This window comes from Sapajus apella, unplaced genomic scaffold, assembly GCF_009761245.1.
Source record: "Sapajus apella isolate SASKATOON/1434 unplaced genomic scaffold, GSC_monkey_1.0 scaffold23, whole genome shotgun sequence".
NCBI lineage: Eukaryota > Metazoa > Chordata > Mammalia > Primates > Cebidae > Sapajus > Sapajus apella.
The window spans coordinates 8,896,039-8,920,481 of record NW_022436963.1 but is presented as its reverse complement, the minus strand read 5'-3'; the positions used below and the strand labels follow the sequence as shown (position 1 = coordinate 8,920,481).

The 24,443-nt window shown below is 41.2% G+C and overlaps 1 protein-coding gene, 1 non-coding gene and 1 pseudogene across 11 annotated transcripts in view; all 3 read left to right on the top strand.

Moving 5' to 3' along the window:
• The window catches only part of DNAH12 (dynein axonemal heavy chain 12), a 245,766-nt gene that overhangs the window by 1,230 nt on the left and 220,093 nt on the right, over positions 1-24,443 (top strand). For all 10 annotated transcript variants that reach the window (XR_004272357.1, XR_004272358.1, XM_032289540.1 and 7 more), the window contains 2 exons: positions 15,646-15,727; positions 15,925-15,951. Coding sequence is in view for 8 of the 10 variants with exons in the window: in XM_032289540.1 (XP_032145431.1) it covers positions 15,646-15,727; positions 15,925-15,951 (109 nt within the window). In the remaining 2 variants the exon portion in view is untranslated. The remainder of the gene's footprint in view (positions 1-15,645; positions 15,728-15,924; positions 15,952-24,443) is intronic.
• Positions 8,901-9,006, top strand: LOC116559641. The gene has a single exon (XR_004272547.1). It is a non-coding gene; the product is annotated as a U6 spliceosomal RNA (small nuclear RNA).
• LOC116559167 lies at positions 19,618-21,193 on the top strand (annotated as a pseudogene).

Here is a 24,443-nt window from a genome sequence, read left to right as displayed (position 1 = left end):
GACTTGGTTGGTCTGGTTCTAAAGTTCATTAAGCACCACACTATTCCTCCTCTCAATATAACCATACTGATTCCCAAAAGTAAAATCAAGTAACTAAACCTCTACAATTTGAACAAATACTTAATAAAATATCTTGAAACTACTTATATTTGAAATTTTTTGATATGAAAGGAAACATGGTTCAATATCCTACTCACCCCCCAGCTCCAATTTAGTGGAAATTAAAACTATTTAGGTACCTGCTGCCTAAGGCTGTGATAAGATTGGTTCAGTTCAATTAGACAGTTACTGAGAATTTCCTAAACACCTGATTCTGCTGAGTTCTAGGGATAAATAAAAAGAAAAATATGCCGGGCGCGGTGGCTCACGCCTGTAATCCCAGCACTTTGGGAGGCCGAGGCAGGTGGATCACGAGGTCAAGAGATGGAGACCATCCTGGTCAACACGGTGAAACCCCGTCTCTACTAAAAATACAAAACATTAGCTGGGCATGGTGATGCGTGCCTGTAATCCCAGCTACTCAGGAGGCTGAGGCAGGAGAATTGCCTGAACCTAGGAGGCGGAGGTTGCGGTGAGCCGAGATTGCGCCATTGCACTCCAGCCTGGGTAACAAGAGTGAAACCCCCTCCCAAAAAAAAAAAAAAAAAAAAAAAGAAGAAAAATACATGGATTTCATTTACAAAATTCCAAGGCAACACTTAAACTATAAAATGAGAAATTAGGTGGATTTGTTTCCCTTTCTACATTCTTTTTCCTTTCTTGGTTGGCCTCATTTAAAAACATTTTTTGCAGCTAAGTATTGTTGCCAATTTAATAATTTTAATTTTTGCTAATTTTACTTTTCTTACAACTAAACATTTTTTATATTAATGTTTAATATTAAACATATGTTAATCATATAACTTCTTTAGAGTTACTTTTTTTTCTGAGACAGGGTTTCACTCTTGTTGCCCAGGCTGGATTTCAATGGTGTGATCTCAGCTCACTGCAACCTCTGCCTCCCAGGTTCAAGCAATTCTCCTTCCTCAGCCTCCCAAGGAGCTGGGGTTACAGATACCTGCCACCACACCCTGCTAATGTTTGTATTTTTGGTAGAGACAGGGTTTCACTATGTTGATCGAGCTGGTCTTGAACTCTTGACTTCATGATCCACCTGCCTTGGCCTCCAAAAGTGCTGGGATTACAGGCATGAGCCACACCATGCTGGGCCCTAGATTTGCATTTTTATTAGTCCATCAATCATTTACTCATATTTAAATATATATGTATAGGTTATATAAACTAATGTCAGTACATGTATTATTAGAAATTCTTAAGTGTTAAAGACTTAGACAAAAAAAAAAAAAAAAAAAAAAAGGCTAGGCATGGTGGTTAATGCCTGTAATCTCAGAATTTTGGGAGGCCACAGTGGGAGGATTACTTGAGCCCAGGAATTTGAGACCAGTCTGAGCAGGGTAGTAAGGCCCTCATCTCTCAAAAAAAAGAAAAAAAAAAAAACCACTAGCCAGGTGTGGTGGGACATGCCTGTGGTCCTAACTACTTGGGAGGCAGAGGCAGGAATATTGCTTGAGCCCAGAAGGTCAAAGCTATAGTGAGCTGTGATGGCATCATTGCACTCCCAGCAACGGGCAATGGAACGAGACCCTATCTCAAACAAGCAAATAAAAATAGTTTTAAAAGTAAAAGAGAGGCCAGACTCAGTGGCTCACACCTGTAATCCTAGCACTTTGGGAGGCCGAGGTGGGCGGATCACCTGAGGTCAGGAGTTTGAGACCAGTCTGGCCAACATGGTGAAACCCTGTCTCTACTATAAATACAAAAAATTAGCTGGGCGTGGTGGCAGGTGCCTGTAATCCCAGCTACTCAGGAGGTGGAGGCGGGAGAATTGCTTGAATCTGGGAAGGTTGCAATGAGCCGAGATCATGCCACTGTGCTCCAGCCTGGGTGACAGAGAGACTCCATCTCAAATAAAGAAAAAGAGAGATGCCTTTCTCCTTCATTCCTAAGATTCTGTTCAATGTTTCAGTAGATTTAGAGTAGGAAAGCGAGTTCTCTAGGAATTATAGACTGTTTTTTTTTTTTTTTTTTGAGACAGGGTCTTGCTCTGTCACCCAGGCTGGAGTGTAGTGGCATGATCTCAGCTCACTGCAACCTCAATCTCCCGGACTCAAGTGATCCTCCCACCTCAGCCTCTCAAGTGGCTGGGACTACAGGCATGCACCACCACACACGGTTAATTTTTTGTATTCTTTGAAGAGACACAGTTTTGCCATGTTGCCCATTCTGGTCTCAAATTCTTAGGCTTAAGTGATCCATCTGCCTTGACCTCCCAAAGTGCTGGAATTACAGGCATGAGCCACTGCGTCAGGCCTGGATTGTTTTAACTCCATAACTTTTCATTATCTTGAATTATCATGTTGAACTGCTTGGAGTTTCACGAATATACTGTATTTTTCACAGTTTAGAGATGTGCTCTGCAATTTCCCTCACTGCACTATCTGCCTGAATGCTTATCCTAGTTCTTCCAGGTTCAGTTTATGTGCCTTCTCTAGAAAGCCTTCTCCTAATCCCTTTCATGCGGCTTTAACCCTCTGTATGCATTTCTCCCACATCAGTTTATTTAGCAGATACTAAGTATCTGCTGTTACACAGACACTTGTTACTTAGGAGACCATAGAAAACACAACAGAAGGTGGCTCATGCCTGTAATCCCAGCACTTTGGGAGGCCAAGGCAGGTGGATCACCTGAGGCCGGGAGTTCCAGGCCAACCTGACCAACATGACAAAACGCTGTCTTTACTAAAAATCCAAAAATTAGCTGGGCAAGGTTGCGTGTGCTTGTAATCTCAGCTTTAGGAGGCTGAGGCAGGAGAATAGCTTGAACTTGAGAGGTGAAGGTTGCAGTGAGCCGAGATCACACCACTGCACTCCAGCCTGGGTGACAGAGCAAGACTCTGTCTCAAAAAACAAAACAAACAAAAAAGCAAACACAACAAAAAGGATTGTGTCTTTAAGTTGTTTGTATGCTAGTGAGAGGAGACAGGTAGTAAACATGTGAAAAACAAAAAGGGTGTGTTAACCTTTTAGCTGATGATAGATGCTATGAAGAAATAAGACAGTGGGACAGAGAGAAGGTATTCCCAGGAGCACCACAGGAAAGGCCTGTGGAGATGATATGTAAGTAGAGATCCAGAGAATGAGAAGATGCCTGTCATCTAAGTCAACATGAGAAAAGCTCTCTAGCAAAGGGGATAGCAAGCATGAAATCTCTGAAATAATGATGCTTTCAGTACATTCTAGGAACATGATTCTAGGAATTATGAGCCTGGGGAAGGGTAGTATCAGGTGAAGATGGAGAGAGAGGTGGGAACAGATTGTGTAGGCCTTGTTGGTCATGACAGGGAATTCAGATTTTTAAGTGCAGTGGAAGCTACTGAAATGTTTCAAACAAGGAAGTGACATGAAACCTGATTTACATTTAAAAGATATCACTCTGGCTATTAAGAATAGAGTGAGGTGGAGGGGAAGAGGGAAGAATAGGGGGGCACAAAGAGACCAGGGAGGATGCCACTACAGTAGCATAGGTGAGAATCTACAGTGGTTTGGATAATGCTGGAGACTGTGGAGGAGGAAAATAGATTTGCAGGATATGTATTTCAGAGGCAGGATCAGTAGGATTTGCTGTTGGGTTAGCTTTGGTAGCTAGGTGGATAGTAGTGTCACTGATTGATAGGGAATTGAGGAAGTCCAGGTGATGGGGATTAAAAAGCAATAATAGTCTTTATTTTTGACACACATCTTGCTATCTTTTGGATCCTAAGTGCCCGTGTAATATGTAAAGGGAAAGAAATACATTAATAGCAGTTGAATAGATAAGAGAAGTCTCGGCTGGAGATATAAAAATTTGGGAGTTGACCAGGAGCGGTGTCTCATGCCTGTAATCTCAGCACTTTGAGAGGCCGAGGCAGGCAGATCATGAGGTCAGGAGTTCAAGACCAGCCTGACTAACATGGTGAAACCCCTTCCCTACTAAAAATACAAAACTTAGCCAGGCGTGGTGGTGTGCCCCTGTAATCCCAGCTACTCAGGAGGCTGAGGCAGGAGAATTGCTTCAACCAGGGAGGCAGAGATTGCAGTGAGCAGAGATCATGCCACTGCACTCCAGCCTGGGTGACAAAGCAAGACTCCATATCAAAAAAAAATTGGGGAGTCACCAGAATGTAGATGATTTTTTTTTGCATGTAGGTGATTTTTTTTTCCCATTTATTTATTTTATTGCATTTTAGGTTTTGGGTACATGTGAAGAACGTGCAAGATTGTTGCATAGGTACACACATGGCAGTGTGATTTGCTGCCTTCCTCCCCATCACCTACATCTGGCATCTCTCCCCTTGCTATCTCTCCCCAACTCCCCACCCTGCACCGTCCCACCCCTATTTCCCCCCAACTGACCCCAGTGTGTAGTGCTCCCCTCCCTGCGTCCATGTGTTCTCATTGTTCAACACCCGCCTATGAGTGAGAACATGCGGTGTTTGATCTTCTGCTCTTCTGTCAGTTTACTGAGAATGATGGTTTCCAGGTTCATCCATGTCTCTACAAAGGACACAAACTTATCGTTTTTGATGGCTGCATAATATTCCATGGTGTATATGTGCCACATTTTCCCTGTCCAGTCTATCATCGATGGGCATTTGGCTTGGTTCCAGGTCTTTGCTATTGTAAACAGTGCTGCAATGAACATTCGTGTGCATGTGTCCTCATAGTAGAACGATTTATAATCCTTTGGATATATACCCAGTAATGGGATTGCTGGGTCAAATGGAATTTCTATTTCTAGGTCCTTAAGGAATCGCCACACTGTCTTCCACAATGGTTGAACTAATTTACACTTCCACCAACAGTGTAAAAGTGTTCCTATTTCTCCACATCCTCTCCAGCATCTGTTGTCTCCAGCTTTTTTAATGATCGCCATTCTAACTGGCGTGAGATGGTATCTCAATGTTGTTTTGATTTGCATTTCTCTGATGACCAGTGATGATGAGCATTTTTTCATATGATTGTTGGCCTCATGTATGTCTTCTTTTGTAAAGTATCTGTTCATATCCTTTGCCCACTTTTGAATGGGCTTGTTAGTTTTTTTCTTGTAAATCTGTTTTGGTTCTTTGTAAATTCTGGATATCAGCCCTTTGTCAGATGGGTAAACTGCAAAAATTTTTTCCCATTCTGTTGGTTGCCGATTCACTCTAATGACTGTTTCTTTTGCTGTGCAGAAGCTGTGGAGTTTGATTAGGTCCCATTTGTCTATTTTGGCTTTTGTAGTCAATGCTTGGTGTTTTGGTCATGAAGTCCTTGCCTACACCTATGTCCTGAATGGTTTTGCCTAGATTTTCTTCTAGGGTTTTTATGGTGTTAGGTCTTATGTTTAAGTCTTTAATTCATCTGGAGTTAATTTTAGTGTAAGGTGTCAGGAAGGGGTCCAGTTTCTGCTTTCTGTACCTGGCTGGCCAGTTTTCCCAACACCATTTATTAAACAGGGAATCCTTTCCCCATTGCTTGTTTTTGTCTGGTTTGTCAAAGATCAGATGGTTGTAGATATGTTGCGTTGTCTCCGAGACCTCTGTTCTGTTCCATTGGTCTATATCTCTGTTTTGGTACCAGTACCATGCTGTTTTGATTACTGTAGCCAGAGCAATCAGGCAAGAAAAAGAAATAAAGGGCATTCAAATAGGAAAGGAGGAAGTCAAATTGTCTCTATTTGTAGACGACATGATTGTGTATCTAGAAGACCCCATCATCTCAGCCCCAAATCTCCTGAAACTGATAAGCAACTTCAGCAAAGTCTCAGGATACAAAATCAATGCGCAGAAATCACATGCATTCCTATACACCAATAACAGACTTAAAGAGAGCCAAACCAAGAACAAACTTCCATTCACAATTGCCACAAAGAGAATAAAATACCTAGGAATACAACTAACAAGGAACGTAAAGGAACTCTTCAAGGAGAACTACAAGCCACTGCTCAACGAAATAAGAGAGGACACAAACAGATGGAGAAACATTCCATGTTCATGGTTAGGAAGAATCAATATCGTGAAAATGGCCATACTGCCCAAAGTAATTTACAGATTCAATGCTATCCCTATCAAGCTACCAATGACCTTCTTCACAGAACTGGAAAAAACCACCTTAAACTTCATATGGAACCAAAAGAGAGCCCACATAGCCAAGTCAATTCTAAGCAAAAAGAACAAAGCAGGAGGCATCACACTACCGGACTTCAAACTATACTGCATGTAGGTGATTTTTAAAGCTATAGGGAATCGTTGGAATCACGCAGAGAGTGAGGGCGAGAGCTAGGCAAGAGAGAGCACAGGGGAGAGCTCGAGTGAGCAAGTGAACTGAGAAAGGCAAAGGCCTAGGGCAAAGCGTTACAGGTGTGGAGAAAAGTCACCCAGCAAGTAGAGTAAGTATGACTGGTAAGGAAGGAGGAAAAGCAGAAGAGCAGGATGTTCTAAGCACAGAGTATGTTACAATACAATGTCCTTGTGTTTTCTTAGTTGTCTTTCTTTTCCACCTTGGCATGCTTAAGGAGAGGGATCTCAACACAAATCACAGGATTTGGCATGTTATTGTTGACGAATGAGGGGATGAATGAATTTTTAAGGAAGAAACTTGCCTTATTGTGCTTTATACAGATCTTTAAATAGTACAACTTTTATTTTGGTGATTAATTTAAAACTGCTGCCTCAAAATTACCTGAAGCATAGTGCTATATTAATACTGAGATTAGAACTGCTATGTGTTTCTTTGGAAAAAATGCATTTGGTATTATTGGTTTTATTTTATTTTCCCTGGATGTGTTCGCACTGTTAGGTTCATTTAAAAGAAAAAAAAAAAGGGCCGGGCGCGTTGGCTCACGCCTGTAATCCCAGCACTTTGGGAGGCCGAGGTGGGAGGATCACAAGGTCAGGAGTTCGAGACCAGCCTGGCCAACACAGTGAAACCCCGTCTCTACTAAAAATAAAAATAAGTAAAAACAAAAAAGAAAAAAAGGAAAAAAAAAGTTACTTCAGTGAGTGCTCACTTTGCTAAACTTTACCTCATACTGGATTCCACTTCATTTTTTTTCCATCTCCTTATTAATAAGCATATTCTTTGAAAACTAAGTTTATCTTGTGTGTGTTTCTTTTAAGTATATTTGGTGTATTCTTGGATTCCAAACTCATTTTTAGCTGGCCAAAGGTCTAATGCAAAAAACTTTCAGAAACCATTTTTTTTTTTTTTTAGACGGAGTTTCACTCTTGTTGCCCAGGCTGAAGTGCAATGATGCAATATTGGCTCACTGCAACCTCTGCCTCCTGGGTTCAAGCAATTCTCCTGCCTCTGCCTCCTGAGTAGCTGGGATTGCAGGAACCCACCACCATGCCTGGCTAATTTTTGTATTTTTAGTAGAGACAGGGTTTCACCATGTTGGACAGATTGGTCTCGAACTCCAGACCTCAGGTGATCTGCCCGCCTCGGCCTCCCAAAGTGCTGGGATTACAAGTGTGAGCCGCTGTGCCCAGCCTCAGAAACCAATTTTTTTTTTTTTAACTGATAAAGATTTTTTTAAAAAACTGGAAACATATCTTTCTGGATGGCTATGGACTTTGGGATTCTCCATCCCTTGCTATCTGTGCCTGTTAGACAACAGGTATGCGGACTTCCCTTTTTGAAAGGTGGAGTGACGTCTGTGGATAGAGGGAGTTCCTGGGGTGAGGTAGAGTATAAAGAGTCATGGGTAGAAGTGGGCCCCCTACTAGGACCAGTCCCTGGGAACACTCGGGTGAGCCAGTATGCTTTTGTAGCTTTCCAGAGTCTCAAGAATGAGCCTGCCTTCTTTTTTGGCTACCTCACCTCTTGATTCAAGCCAATTTCTCTCCTTTACTGCATGTGGTTTCTCACACATTTAAAATTTTCAAGATTTTATTTATTTATTTATTTGATTTTATTGTAAAATTTTTTAGTTTAGCTATGATTATTCATTATTCATCCCCCTCACTGCGTTCTTTTTGAGACAGGGTCTCACTCTGTGGCCCCGGCTGGAGTGCAGTGGTGTGATCACTGCTCACTACAGCCCCTGACTTCCTGGCTCAAGCAATCCTCCCACCTCAGTCTTCTGTTGTAGCTGGGACTCCAGGTGCAGTGCACACCACCGTGCCCAGCTAATTTTTGTATTTTTTGTAGAGCCAGAGTTTCATCATGTTGCCCAAGCTGGTCTTGAACTCAAGTGATCCACCTGTGTTGGCCTCCCAAAGTGCTGGGAGCCTCTGTGCCCAGCCTGTTTTTAATTGTTAGTATACAAATCAAAAACGGTCAGGGAGTGAAAAGCCGCACTCATATGTTCTTGCAGCTCTTTTTATTTATAGCCAGTAGGAGAAAACACACTCTAGAAATTGTTGCTATGTAAAAGGGTGGCATTTATATATAAAGAACAGGAAATCAGGCATATTTATGTTGGGATAATTACAGTGCAAGCCTGACTATGACTAGTGCCAATTAGCATACCAAAGTATAAGGCAAATTCCTTGAAAGTAGCAATCACTTAGAACTAGACTCTTTCGGGAGATATGATGGGTGAAGGGAAGCCTGGCCAAGGTCTTGAAGATTGACAAAGAAAAGGAGGAGGAGGATATCGAGGTACATTTTCTACTTCATGTGAGAAAGTCTTAGGAGTTTTAGTTTACCGCAGGCTCAGTAAGATTCAACAGGGAAATGAGGCTGCTCAAAAAGGCTAATTCAGTCTTAGGATACTTTAATAAATGTATCATGTCTAGGCAATGGGAGAGAAAATTTTCACTCTGCACTGGTCAAACATCATATGGAATTCTGGGGTCACACTTCAGGAAGGACTTTGAGTTCTCTTTTGGCAGCACATGCACACAAATGGAAACAATACAGAGAAGATTAGTAAGGCCCCTGTGCAAGGATGACGTACAAATTTGCGAGGTGTTCCATATAAAATGAAAGTTAAAAGAGGGACATTGATAAACCAGAACAGCTACAGAGGTATCCTAGTCTATTGTTTATTGTTATAACTGAATACCACAGACTGGATAATTTATAAAGAATAGGGGTTTAGGCTGGGCATGGTGGCTCACACTTGTAATCCCAGCACTTTGGGAGGCTGAGGCAGGCAGATCACTTGAGGTCAGGAGTTAAAGACCAGCCTAGCCAACATGGTGAAACCTTGTCTCTACTAAAAATACAAAAATTAGCTGGGCATGGTGGTGGGTGCCTATAATCCCAGCTACTCCGGAGGCTGAGGCAGGCTAATCACTTGAACCCAGGAGGCAGAGGTTGTGGTGAGCGGAGATTGCACTCCAGGCTGGGCAACAAGAGCGAACCTCCATCCCAAACAAACAAACAAACAAAATCCTAAAGTTTATGTGAAACTGCAAAAGACCCAGAATAGCCAAAGCTATTGTAAGCAAAAACAAAACTGTAGGAATTATATTACTTGCCTTTAAATTATACTAAAGTGCTATGGTAACCAAAATGGCATAATACTGGCATAAAAACAGACACCTGGACCAGTGGGACAGAATGAAGAACCCAGAAGTAAATCCATACATCTACAGTGAACTCGTTTTCAACAAAGGTGCCAAGAACATACAATGGAGAAAGGACAATCTCTTCAGTAAATGGTGCTGGGAAAACTGGATATCCATATGCAGAAGAATGAAACTAGACCCCTGTCTCTCACCATATACAAAAATCAACTCAAAATGGATTAAAGACATAAATCTCAGACTATGAAACTACTACAAGAAAACACTGGGTGAAACTCTCCGGGATATTGGAGTGGGTGAAGATTTCTTGAGTGATACCCCATGAGCACAGGCAACCAAAGCAAAAATGGACAAAGGGGATTCATATCAAATTAAAACACTTCCTCACAGCAAAGGAAATAACAAAATGGCAAGACAACCCATAGAATGGGAAAAAAAATTTGCAAACTATACATCTGACAAGGGAATAATAACCATAATATAAAAGGAACTCAAACAACTCTGATACAGTTTGGATGTGTGACCCCACTGAAATCTTATGTTGAATTGTATTCCTCAGTACTGGAGGTGGGGCCTGGTGGGAGGTGATTGGATCATAGGGATACATTTCTCATAAATGGTTTAGCACCATCCCCTTGATGCTGTCCTCATGATAATGAGTTCTCATGAGACTGGTTGCTTCAAAGTGTGCCTCCTGCCCCTGCTCTTGCTCCTGCTTTTACCATGTGACGTGCTTCCTTCTCCTTCACCTTCCACCTCATGATTGTAAGCTTCCTGAGGCCTCCTCAGCAGCAGATGCTAAGCAGTTTCCTGTGCAGCCTGCAGAGCCAGGAGCCAGTTAAACCTCTTTTCTTTATAAATTATCCAGTCTCAGGTATTTCTCTCTTTTAAAAAAATTTCTTAGAAACAAAGTCTTGCTGTGTTGCCCAGGCTGGTTTCAAATCCCTGGGCTCAAGCAGTCCTCCTCCCATGGCCTTCCAAAGGGCTGGGATTACAGGCATGAGTTACCACACCTGCCAGTCTTAGGTATTTCTTTATAGCAATGCAAGAATGGCTTAATACAAACTCTATAGGAAAAGAAAAATCTACTAGTCTGATTAAAAAACAGACAAAAGATCTGAATAGACATTTCTCAATAGAAGACATGAAAATGAAAAAGAGGTGGATTACCTGAGGTTAGGAGTTCAAGACCAGCCTGGGCAACATGGTGAAACCCTGTCCCTACTAAAAATACAAAAATTAGCTGGGCATGGTGGAGGGCGACTGTGATCCCAGCTACTTGGGAGGCTGAGGCAGGAGAATCGCTTGAACCTGGGAGGCAGAGGTTGCAGTGAACCGAGATCACGCTACCCGCACCCCAGCCTGGGTGACAGAGTGAGACTCCATCTCAAAAAAAAAAAGAAAAAAGAAAAGAAAAGAAAATGGCAAACAAATATAGGAAAATGTGCTCAAGATCACTGATAATCAGAGAAATGAAAATCAAAACTACAATGAGATATCATCTCACTCTAGTTAAAAATGGCTTTTATCCAAAAGATAGGCAGTAACAAATGCTGGCAAGGATGTGGAAAAAAGGGAACCCCTATACGCTGTTGGGAATAAATACAACCATTTAGATATTTCTTTATAGCAATGCAAGAATGGCCTTATACAAACTCTATAGGGAAAAAAAATCTAATAGTCTGATTTTAAAAATAGGCAAAAGATCTGAATAGACATTTCTCAAAAGAAGAACTGAAAATGGCACACAGGGGCAGATCACCTAGGGTCAGGAGTTAGAGACCAGCCTGGCCAACATGGTGAAACCCTGTTCCTACTAAAAATACAAAAATTAGCTGGGCCTGGTGATATCTCATTGTAGTTTTGATTTGCATTTCTCTGATGATGAATGTTGTTGAGCACCTTTTCATATACCTGTTTGCCATACGTGCCAAACAGTGTGGAGGTTCCTCAGAAAATGAAAAATAGAGCTACCATATGATTCAGCAATCCCACTCCCAGGTGTATACCCAAAAGAAAGGAAATCAGTATGCAGGGAGGTATCTGCTCTCCCATGTTTACTGCAGTAATAGTCAAGATTTGGAAGCAACCTGAGTATCCATAAACAGATGAATGGGCTGCTGCTGAGACCAGCTCAGTAGTGGAGACCCCAACTCAGGTAGTACTGAAGGAAGGGAGAAACAGACAGACACAAAGAGAGAGAGCAAAAGAGGGAATCAGAGTGGGACATCAGGGGGCTGACAGCATTCCCAGCTGAAAGGCCCAGAGCAGACTCTGACCCACATATTTATTTTTTGTGAACAAGTGATTATTTTTAACGAGCAGGTGTTCTATGTTTTTTCATAGAATAACGATTAACTAGGCAGGCAGCTAGTGCCTGTTGACTACTAATTAAAAACGAACTAGAAAACATTCTTAGAGGCAGCAATGCGGGCAGGGTCATGTATCCTGTGTTTTAAGAACTGGTTTAACTAGTGCATGACTGGTACGTATTGTTTACTATTCTATAACGCCCTGAGCAGTTTTCTGCCTGGGGATGACTTGGTGTTCCTTGCCATTGTTTCTCAGTAAACAATATATAATTCATCACACACATCAAGATTTGTTCTCATCAGGCTGTTCTGTCTATGGAGTAGCCATTCTTCTGTTTCTTTACTTCTCTAATAAACTTGCTTTAAAAAAAGAAAAGAAAACAAAAACAAAAAACCCAGATGAATGGATAAAGAAAATGTGGTACATATACATAATGGAGTACCATTCAGCCATAAAAAAGAATGAGAACCTATCATTTGCAACAACATGGATTGTTGGGTACCAGTCCCAACCCCATACATGTGTGCCCTTAGTCCCGGTGGTGACAAGGGATTGAGAAAAGGAAATAAAGTCAGAGACACAAGAGTAGAAGTTACAGCATGGGTCCAGGGGACCAACACAAGTGTGGGAATCCCATTGGCCCCGAGCTCTGGGCTCCAAACACTTTGATTATGTGCATAATCTCGTTGATCTTACTGTCCTGGAAGGGGAGGGTGGAGGAGCGGGTAAGTTGGGGGGAGGGGGAAGAGCACTTGAGATTCTTCTAAGATACGCTAAACTAGTGCTCTGAGCATTTAACAGCACTTGAGATCCTTCTAAGACATGCTAAACTAGTACTCTGAGTTTATCAGAGTATCCAATTGTTATCAGGGTGCGGCTGCATCAGAAGTATAGGGGATGAGGAGCCGACCACACCCAATGCATCAAGGGGCTTTTAATTAAAATTACTCCATATTCCAAAAACCTAGGCAGAGCCTGAGGCGTTCTGTGATCTCTGCCCTGCAAGGCTTTTCTCCTCCTTGCCAGCTCCCATCTGCAAAGACCCCCCAGATCTTGTGAGCAGAGGTCACCTCCCTTCTCAGAGATCTTTGCATAAGCCCTCTTTTTTTTTTTTTTTTTTTTGCATAAGCCCTCTTTTCAAGGCCCTCATGCAGTCTCCATGTTGAGAAGGCATTCGTGGGACCAGAGCAGTATTCCATGCTCTGCAACCACCCGGAGGTGTTCCCGGTGTTACTGCACTCTGGGATGGTGTTTACCTTAGGCTTCCTGTTGCCGCTTGATTTCTAATTAACTGCACCAATAATATAGTTTAGTTCAGTGTATAAACTTCAGTGTACTCTGAGCCAAGCAAGCTTATAATTATTTAGCTAGAATTAACATAGTTCTCCCCCGGCCATCTTGACCCACAATGGATGGTCATTACGTTAAGTGAAATAAGCCAGGCGCAGAAAGAAAGACATTGCATGCTTTCACTTATCTGTGGGCACTGAAAATTAAACTCATTCACTTATCTGTGGGTGCTAAAAATTAAACTCTTTGAATTCATGGAGATAGTAGAAGGATGGTTACCAGAGGCTGTGAAAGGGTAGTGGGGGAGATTGCGGGGGGAGAAATTGGGGATGGTTAATGGGTACAAAAGAAGAAAGAATAAGTAGGACATGAGTAGTATTTGCTAGCACGACATGGTGACTATAATATAAATAATTTAATTGTACATTTAAAAATAACTAAAAGAGTATAATTGAATTGTTTGAAACACAGGATAAATGCTTGAGGTGATGGATACCCTATTCACCTTGATATGATCATTATGCATAACATGCCTATATCAAAATATCTCATGTAACCTATAAATATATACACCTACTATGTACCTACAAAATTTAAAAAATAAAGTGATGACTGCCACTTCTCTTCCAACACCCTTACCCATTTCTCAGTACTCTCGTGGTACTCTCACGCTGTGCCCCTGGAGTACCATGGGTACAGCTTGATATTGCTGAGAGAATTCATCTATCAGGTAAGGTACTAAACTAGACATGCAAGATCATTTCCAAATATGCTATTCTGATCATTCATTCAACAGATTCTTATTGAGCCTCTATACCTTGGTGGATACCATTTAAGTGGTGAGTGGAGAGCAGTGAGCAAAATAGACATGGTCCTTGTCTGTATGCTGTTTACAAGTCTGTGGTTTTATGGCTTCAGTGGACACCCTTTCCTTCAGATTTTTTTGGGTTCTCCTCTTACCTATCTGATGGTTATCTCCTTTGCTCATCCAATTGTTATTTTTCCTCATTCCTGTCATACTTGACACCCTCCAAGCTTCCCTGAATTCTCTTTTCTTTACCTTGTGTGCTTTTTGCTTTGGCCATCTCTTCTAGTATATCTGGCCTTATAGACTGTTAGATTTGTCTTCCTATATATGTTTCCGTCCTCAAAACCTCTCAATTACTTCCTATTGTCTATTGGATTAAAGAGTTTGTTTTTGAGACCTTTAGCTGGATGTTTCAATGCTCTTCTCCAGACTTATCTCTACTTGACACTGTCACCTTTGGGTGGATTGATCCTTTTCTTGCCTTCCTGTTTCTTGAGGTCTTTGTTTTTTTAGATCCCAGGAAAACTATGTCTTCATCTGAAATCCTCTTTCATTTAAAGCTCATTGCTAATGCTAACGTGTATGTGGCCTTCACAGATGGAAGTGAACTTGTCCCCCCTCTGAACCACAGGGTACCTGTATGGCACTCTGTTTTTTTCTTCTCACCTAATCAGTTCATCAGTCCTTGAGATTTGTTGTTATATTTTAATAGGATCTAGTGTTGTGATTTGCATAATGTAGGCATTCAATAAATATTTGTTGACAGATTAATGGATTATACAATAGGATTATACAACTTAATTTGAGGAGAAAAGTATATCTTATGGATGCAAAAGATCTATAAACAGTTTTGAAGGTAAACTGTTTATTTATTTATTTATTTTTGCTAGAGACAGAGTTTTGCCCTGTCGCCCAGGCTGGAGTGCAGTGGCCCGATCTCGGCGTACTGCACTCTGCCTGCTGGGTTCAAGCAATTCTCCTGCCTAATCATCCCGAGTAGCTGGGACTATAGGTGCATGCCACCATGTCTGGCTAATTTCTTTTATTTTAGTAGAGACAGGGTTTCAACATGTTTCCCGGGCTTGTCTCTAACTCCTGAGCTCAGACAATCTGCTCACCTTGGCATCCCAAAGTGCTAGGATTACAGGCATGAGCCACCGCGCCTGGCCAAAGGTAAACTGTTTCTTGAGCATCTACTATGTGCCAGGCACTGTTCTAGGCACTGAAGATAGCCACAATGAATAAAACAGTCTACAAAATATACTATATCAAATGATGGTAAGTGCTTTGAAGCAAGATAAGTGAGGATAAAATGGATGGATGTGCGTGAGGTGCTACTTATTAATACAGGGGGTTGGGAGAGGCGTCTGACGGACTGACAGACATTTGAACAGAGATAATACATATAAGCGCCCACTATGCATTGGGATTCATTTTTAAATGATCAGCAAGTTATAATTGAAAAAAATTGATTTTTATTCTCACCTTGTTATATATATGTGAATTATTTAAAAATTAAGGTCTCATTGATAATGTCTATTAGGATTTATTTCTTATAAAAAATTCAGTAAGATAACTTGATTATCTCTTAGTATAGTTGGAAGAATGCTCAAATTGTAATGTTTTAGTAACTTATGCTAATGTTATCAAGACAGTCATATTTCTAACTATGAATTTCAGAATTGATGGAGCCAAAAGAAATTTAGACAGAACACTGGGTAAAAGAACACCTGTATTACCAGCCCCTGATTATCCTCAAACTGTAAGTCTTTGTTTTCTCTTTAAATGTTTATTTTTCTATCATTTTAATTTGTAGTTAAGACAATCTCAACATAACTAATGTTTTTAAAAGGAATCATAGATATATTTTAAACTATATATTTAATTTTTAAATAATTTAAATTAATTTTAAAATGTTCTCCCTGATTTAATTATATCTTGTTTGTTTGTTTTTGACAGATGAACAGTGAAATGAAAAAAAAAGGAGTGAGTTCAAGTTTTTATATTTCTTGTTTTGAAAATGTTCAAAGAAATTATTGCAAAGTAGTTTCATCTAAGACCACCTGCTAAGTCCCATTCTAGAAAAGAGATAAATTTAGAAACTGAGATTTTTATTTTATCTTCCCAAGGGAACAAACATGTCCTGAACAACAATATGGCAATATGGATTTTTTTGTTGTAGACAGGGCTTTGCTCTGTCACCCGGGCTGGAGGGCAGTGGTGTGATCTCAGCTCACTGCAGCCCCACCACTTGGGCTCAAGCAGTCCTCCCACCTCAGCCTCCTGAGTAGCTGAAACTACAGTCACATGCTACCATGCTCAGCTAATTTTTTTTTTAAGACGAAGTCTCAATCTGTCACCCAGACTGGAATACAATGGCACCATCTCAGCTCACTGCAACCTCCACCTCCCAGGTTCAAGCTATCCTCCTGCCTCAGCCTCCAGAGTAGCTAGGACTACAGGCACCCGCCACCATGCCCAGCTAATTTTTGTATTTTTAGTAGAGGCGGGGTTTCACCATATTGGCCAGGCTGGTCTCCAGCTCCTGACCTTGTGATCTTACAGGCACGAGCCACCGTGCCTGGCCTGCTCAGCTAATTTTTAAAAATTATTTGTAGAAATGAGATTTCACTATGTTGCCCAGGCTGGTCTTGAACTCCTGGGCTCAAGTGATCCTCCCACTTGGCTTCTCAAATTGCTAGAATTACAAGTGTGAGCCACTGTGCCCAGCCAATATGGGTTTGAAGAATTATATTTTTGTTGCCATTCATTATTTGCAGATTAATTATGTACATATTTTTATTCTTATTCCAAACAACTGAAAAAAATTCAGAGTGGCAGTTATAAAGGAATGCATCTCCCTTTTTTATTAGGGTAATAATTGAGTATTTTAATATTGATATAATGATATAGTAACCACTCAGCAAGTATGTATTGAGAATCTATTATATGCTAGCCACATGCTAGGTACTAGAGAATTAAAAAAAAAAAAAAAAAAGAGAGACACTGACTGCATGAGTGACAACAGGAGACTATGATGTGATTGGTGGAAAGATGAAACCACCTAAAATTTCTTTACTAGCAAAATAATCTGCTAGTAAACTTATGGAGAAATGTATGGAGCTGGATACATGAAAGAGGAAATCATGCAACATGTTTTCAGGTGGGATATAAGCTTCTTAAGTCCCTTAAAATTCACTTTGGGGATGGAGGCTAAAGATGTGAATTCAGCCTCTATGAATTTCAGATATTTGGAGGAAACTCTTTGTTAGCTTTTCCTGGTTTTGGTTTTGGCTTTTTAAAATGCTCTTATTCCTCCTTACCTGGCTGCCCAACGTTTCTGGAGACTTCGGATGTGGATTTTCCTTTTTATTAGGTATAGTTACTGATACACAACAACCCAAACACATTAATAAATATTTAGTGTGTAAATTGCCAAATGTATTTAATATTTGTGTGTGTGTGTTTAGTATCCTCAGTTTCCTAGACAGGCATACAGTCACTCACTCCTGAGCCCACGGCTCTTGGCAATATGGCTTCTGGGAATTCCATCACTTCATCATGAATGTCATCAGTAACCACTAACTGCCAAATTCAAAAGATATTTTTTCTTTTCTTTTTTTTTTTTTTGAGACAGAGCCTTACTCTGTCACCCAGGCTTGAGTACAGTGGCACAATCTCAGCTCACTGCAATCTCTTTCCCCTGGATTCCAGCAATTCTCCTGCCTCAGCCTCCCGAGTAACTGGGATTACAGGCATGTGCTACCAAGCACAGCTAATATTTGTGTTTTTAGTAGACACAGGGTTTCACCATGTTGGCCAGGCTGGCCTCGAACTCCTGACTTCAGGTGATCCACCTGCCTCAGCCTCCCAAAGTGCTGGGATAACAGGTGTGAGCCACGAAGCCCAGCCAAAGAATACTTTTTCTATACTTCTTTCTCTCTTAGACCTCCACCTGTCTTTTTTGTTTGTTTGTTTGTTTGTTTGTTTTTTTGTTTTAGACAGAATCTCCTTCTATCAGCCAGGCTGGAGTGCAGTGGTGCGATCTCTGCTGACCGCAACCTTCACTTCCCGGGTTCAAGCGATTCTCCTGTCTCAGTTTCCCAAGTAGCTGGGATTACAGGTGCCCGCTAATTTTTGGTATTTTTAGTAAAGACAGGGTTTCACCATGTTGGCCAGGCTGGTCTTGAACTCCTGACCTCAGGTGATCGCCTGCCATGGCCTCCCAAAATGCTGGGATTACAGGCATGAGCCACTGCACTGGGGTGCCCAGCCTCCACTTGTCTTAAAACTCTAGGTCTGGGTGCAGTGGCTCACACCTGTAATCCCAACACTTTGGGAGGATAAGGTGGGTGAATCACCTGAGGTCAGGAGTTCAAGACCAGCCTGGCCAACATGGTGAAACCCCGTCTCTACTAAAAATACCCCAAAAATAGCTGGATGTAGTAGTGGGTGCCTGTAATCCTATGTAGTAGCGGGCACCTGTAGTTCTAGCTGCTCGGGAGGCTGAGGCAGGAGAATCGCTTGAACTTTTGAGGCAGAGGTTGAGGTGAGCTGAGATCGAGCCATTGCACTCCAGCCTGGGCAACAAGAGTGAAACTTCATCTCAAAACAAAACAAAACAAAACAAAACAAAACACTTTGGTCAGTGGAACAGAATAGATGACACAGAAATAACAGACCCAACACTAGTATTGCCAACTGATTTTTATTATTACTATTATTATTTTAGAGATGGAGGTCTCTCTTTGCTGCTCAGGCTCATCTTGAGTTCCTGGGCTCAAGAGCTCCTCCTGCCTCAGCCTCCTGAGTAGCTGGGATTACAAGAGCATGCCACCATGACCCTGATTTTTGACTAAGTTGCAAAAATCATTCAGTGGAGGAAGAATAGTCTTTTCAAGGAATGGGGGAAAGCAATTGGATATCCATAAAAAAAAAAAAAAAAAAAAAAAAACTCATCCTAAGCCTCCCACCTTGTACAAAAATTAAAAATTGATCATAGGTGTGAATATAAAATGCAAAACTATTTAAAAAATTAGAAAAAGACATAGGAGAAACAAACTATAAAACTTTTAGAAAAACGCAGCCTAGGCAGAGAGTTTTTAGGTGTGATCTCAAAAGCACAATCCAGAGAAATTTTTAAAATGGAATAAATTAGATTTCATCAAAATTAAAAACAATTGCTCAGTGAAAGACCCTGTTAAGAGGATGAAAAAACAAGCTACACACTGGGAGAAAATATTCACAAATTGCCTATCGGACAAAGGAATTGTATCTAGAATATATAAAGAACTCTTAAAACTCAACAGTATAAAAACAAAAAAATCTGATTAGAAAATGGGTAAAAATGGCCAGGCGCAGTGGCTCATGCCTGTAATCCCAGCATTCTGGGAGGCCAAGGCAGGCAGATCACCTGAGATCAGGAGTTTCCAACCAGCCTGGCAACATGGTGAAACCTCGTCGCTACTTAAAAATACAAAATTAGCTGGGTGTAATCCCAGCTACTTGGGAGGCTGAGGCAGGAGAATCACTTAAACCCGGGAGGCAGAGGTTGCAATGAGCCGAGATGTGCCACTGCACTCCAGTCTGGCGACAAGAGCAAAACTCCGTCTCAAAAAAGAAAAGAAAAATAAAATTGGTGAAAGATGTGGTGCCGCTGTGGCCCATCGGGTGGCCCCACAGAGCCACCATAGCCGCCCGTCTTCCCCAACTCAAAGGCTCAGCGGCGCCACCATGGCCCACGTGGAAGAAGGTGAGGAACCCTGCGCCCTGTCCTTTCACTCCCGGAGCGCAGGCTCCAGGTCCAGGTCGGGAGGCAGCAAGATGTTCTCTCTCAAGAAGTGGAACGCGGTGGCCATGTGGAGCTGGGACGTGGAGTTCCAGAAGCGCACCATCTGCAGAGTCCAGGTGATGGATGCCTGTCTTAGATATCAAGCTGAAAACAAACAAGAAGACTGTGTTGTGGTCTGGGGAGAATGTAATCATTCCTTCCACATCTGCTGCACGTCCCTGTGGGTGAAACAGAACAATTGCTGCCCTCTCTGCCAGCAAGACTGGGTGGTCCAAAGAATCGGTAAATGAGAGTGGTTAGAAGGCTTCTTAGTGCAGGTGTTCAGAGCCCTGGTGGATCTTGTTATCAAGTGCCCTACAAAGGCTAGAACACTCCAGGGAATTAATTCTTCAAAAATAGGAGTCGATGGATCTGTGGTCCTTTGGGACCCACCAAAGGCTTGGTTTAGCATTTTGTAGTTTTATTTTTCAGAAATTCTCTGCAATTAATAAGATAATTTATTAAAGCTGGTCCTTTCTACCTCTGTGGTGTGTGCTACAAAAAAAGGAGAGAACTCTATATTGAATCACCTTTTTATTTACGCATTTCTGTACAACAGGTTGTGGAAGCAGTTTAATTCAGAGGAGAACTTTTTGCATGCTTATGGTTGAGCAGTTAAAAAATAATGTTAGCTCTCTCAACACTGTTGCGTTAAAAAAAAAAAAGTAACAAATAAAGTCCAGTTTAACCCCCCCCACCAAAAAAAAGAATGATATGAACAGACATTTTACCATAGAGGATATATGGATGGCGAATGATATTCAACATCATTAGCCATTACGGAAATACAAATGAAAACCATGATTCGTTTTCACTACATACGTATTAGAATGGCTGAAATAAAAAACAGTGACAATTTCAGCTGACTTTTGACACCATGGACCATTTATTTCCTTTCTAACATTCCCTTACGTTTATTCGTCTTGTTCCTCATTATTTCTCTGTCATCTCCATGGGTTCCTCTTCCTTGACTGGCTTGTAGCCGCTCTTCTTTCCCTGAATCTCCCTGGATGATTCTCTCTTTTTCTGATTTCAACTACCATCCATATGTAGAGGACTCACGGAGACTTTTCTGCACAAATATCTGAGTCAACATGTTAGAAAAAAATGACCCCACAAGCTTCCTTCATAAGACTCCTCTCCTCATTTTCTATTCTAGCTGTTATTATCACCATCTATCTGGTTACTCACACTTAAAATATCTGAATCTGAGCTGCTTTTTTCCCCCTCCATAACTACCTCCCTCCCATATACTTAGTCCCCAAGAGCTCTATATAGTTCTCAAATCGGTTATTTTCTTGTCCTAGCCTTTGATCAGAACTTCATCCCTTGTCTTGACCACCATGGCCAACAGTGGCTTTTTTTTTCTTCTTCTTGTTTTGAGTCTTGCTCTGTCACCCAGGCTGGAATGCAGTGGGGCAATCTCAGCCCATTGCAACATCTGCATCCTGGGTTCAAGCAATTTTCGTGCCTCAGCCTTGCAAATAGCTGGGATTACAGGCACACACCACCAGGCCTGGCTAATTTATGTATTTTTAGTAGAGACAGAGTTTCACCATGTTGGCCAGCCTGGTTTAAAACTCCTGACCTCAAGTGATCTGCCTGCTTCAGCCTCCCAGAGCGCTGGGATTGCAGGTATGAGCCACTGCGCCGGGGCAGAAGTTGCTTCTTAACTATTATGCTGTCAAGCACCAAAAATAGTTACTTAATGAACGATTGATGAATGAATAAATATAAAAACACATGTTCAGTAAAATATAACAGCTGTTATGATAGAGGTATGAAGGCACTACAGTGAGGGCATAAAATAGAAAGGTTAAAAAATTTTTTTTTTTCTGTTTTTTGAGGTAGTTTCTCACTCTGTCGCCCAGGCTGGTGTGCAGGGGAGTGATCTGGGCTTACTGTAACATCTGCTTCCCAGGCGCAAGCGATCTTCTAGCCTCAGCCTCCTGAGGAGCTGGAACTACACATGTGAGCCACCACACTTGGCTATTTATTTATTTATTTATAGAGATGGGGTTTCCCCATGTTGCCCACACTTGTCTCTAACTCCTGAGCTGAAAGGGACCCACCTGCTTCCACCTCCCAAAGTGCTGCGGTTACAGGCATGAGCCAACTGTGCTAGCCCAGGAAGCTTTCACGAAAGATTTTGAAAGTACATCTCACTTGATTTAGAAAAGACAGCGTTTTGCTAAGGAAGATTGTATACTTTAATTTTAAGGGTTAAAATTTTTTTTTTTTTTTTTTTTTTTTTTTTTAGAGAAATGAAATTACTGTCTATACAGTTGGGCTTGAAGTCATAAAGGGGAGTGCTTGAGATCACAGAAATAAGCAAGGAAGTTCTTTTGTTTTTTGAAAGAAAGAAAGAGAAAGGGGGAGAGAGAACAGGAGTCTTGCTCTATTGCCCAGGCTGGAATGCAATCTAAAAATAGGTATTAAAAACCTCTTTTATGCCAATAATTGTGCTTAACGGTGGAGACAGGAAGGAATAAGGGAAGAAAATAGCAAACAGACAGCCAACCAGTATTTCATTTAAGTCTGTGAAATGCTATGCAAATGCTGAAGAGTGATTTACTTTCAATTATGTGGTCACTTTCAAAATAGATATAATACAATACTAAGAAAAATGTGTGTTCTGTGGACCTGGGGTGAAGAATTCTATAAATATTCACTGAGTTTACTTGTTCCAGGTCTGAGTTCAAATCATAGATGTCCCTGTTAATTTTCTATCTTATTGATCCGTCGAATATTAACAATGTGGTGTCAAAGTCTCCCGCTATTATTGTGCGGGAGTCCAAGTCTCTTTATAAGTCATTAAGAACTTGTCTTACGTATCTGGGTGTTCCTATACTGGGTGCATATGTATTTATGATCATTGACTCCTGCTGTTGCATTGATCCTTTTACCATTATGTAATGTCCTTCTTTGTTTCTTTTAGTCTTTGTTACTATTAAAGTCTATTTTGTCAGAGACGAAAGTTACAACTCCTGTTTTGTTTTGTTTTGTTTTTTGCTCTCCATATGATTGGTGAGCCTTCCTCCAACTCTTTGTTTTGAGCCTTTGTGTGTCCTTGCTTATGAGATGGATCTGGATACAGCGTACCAATGGGTTTTGACTTGTTATTCAATTTTCCTGTCTGTGTCTTTGATTGGGGCATTTAATCAATTTAAATTTAGGATTAATATTGATATTTGTGCGTTTAATATTGTCATTTAATGCTAGCTGGCTATTTTGCCCATTAGTTGATGTAGATTCTTCATTATAGAAATACACTTTACCTTTTGGTAAGTTTTTGGGATGACTGATACTGATTGTTCCTTTCTGTGTGTAGTGCTTCTTTCAAAAGCCCTTGTAAAGCAGGCCTGGTGGTGATGAAATCTCTGAGTGCTTGCTTGTTCGTGAAAAATTTTATTTTTCCTTCATTTATGAAGGTTAGTTTGGCTGGATATGAGATTCTGGGTTGAAAATTCTTTTCTTTGAGGATATTGAATATTGACCTCCACTCTCTTCTAGTTTGTAGGGTTTCTGCTGAGAGATCTGCTGTGAGTCTGATACGCTTCCCTTTATGGGTAACCTGACTTTTCTCTCTAGCTACCTTTAGAATTTTCTCCTTTATTTCAACCCTGGTGAATCTAACTATTATGTGTCTTGGGGTTGCTCTACTTGAGGAATATCTTTGTGGTGTTCTCTGTATTACCTGGAGTTGAATATTGTCCTGCCTTACTAGGTTGGGAAAGTTTTCCTGAATAATATCCTGAAGAATATTTTCCAGCTTGGATTCATTCTCTTCATGACATTCAGGTACACCTATCAAATGTAAATTAGGTCTTTTCACATAGTCCCATATTTCTTGGAGATTTTGCTCATTCCTTTTTACTCTTTCTTCTTTAATCTTGTCTTCTCATTTCATTTCATTAAGTTAGTCTTCGACCTCTGATATCGTTTCTTCTGCTTGATCAATTCGACTGTTTTTTTTTTTTTTTTTGGGATGAAGTTTCGCTCTTGTTACCCAGGCTGGAGTGCAATGGCGCGATCTCGGCTCACTGCAACCTCCGCCTCCTGGGTTCCGGCAATTCTCCTGCCTCAGCCTCCTGAGTCGCTGGGATTACAGGCACGTGCCACCATGCCCAGCTAATTTTTTGTAGTTTTAGTAGAGACGGGGTTTCACCATGTTGACCAGGATGGTCTCGATCTCTTGACCTCGTGATCCACCCACCTCAGCCTCCCAAAGTGCTGGGATTACAGGCGTGAGCCACCGCGCCCGGCCTAATTTGACTGTTAGAACCTGTGCGTACTTCGCAGAGTTCTTGTATTCTTCAGTTCCATTAATTCACTTATATTCCTCTCTAGATTGTCTGTTCTCGTTAGGATTTCATCAAACCTTTTTTCAAGGTTTGTAGTTTCTTTACATTGGGCTAGAACATGTTCTTTTAACTCACAGAAATTTCTTATTGTCCACCTTCTGAAGCCTAAATCTGTTAATGGAACGCACTCGTTCTCCATCAGGCCTTGTTCCCTTGTTGATGAGGAACTGTGATCCCCTGTAGAGGGAGAGGCATTCTGATTTTGGGTATTCCCAGCTTTTTTACGCTGGTTTCTTCCCATCATTGTAAATTTATCCACCTGTCGTCTTTGTAATTACCGACTT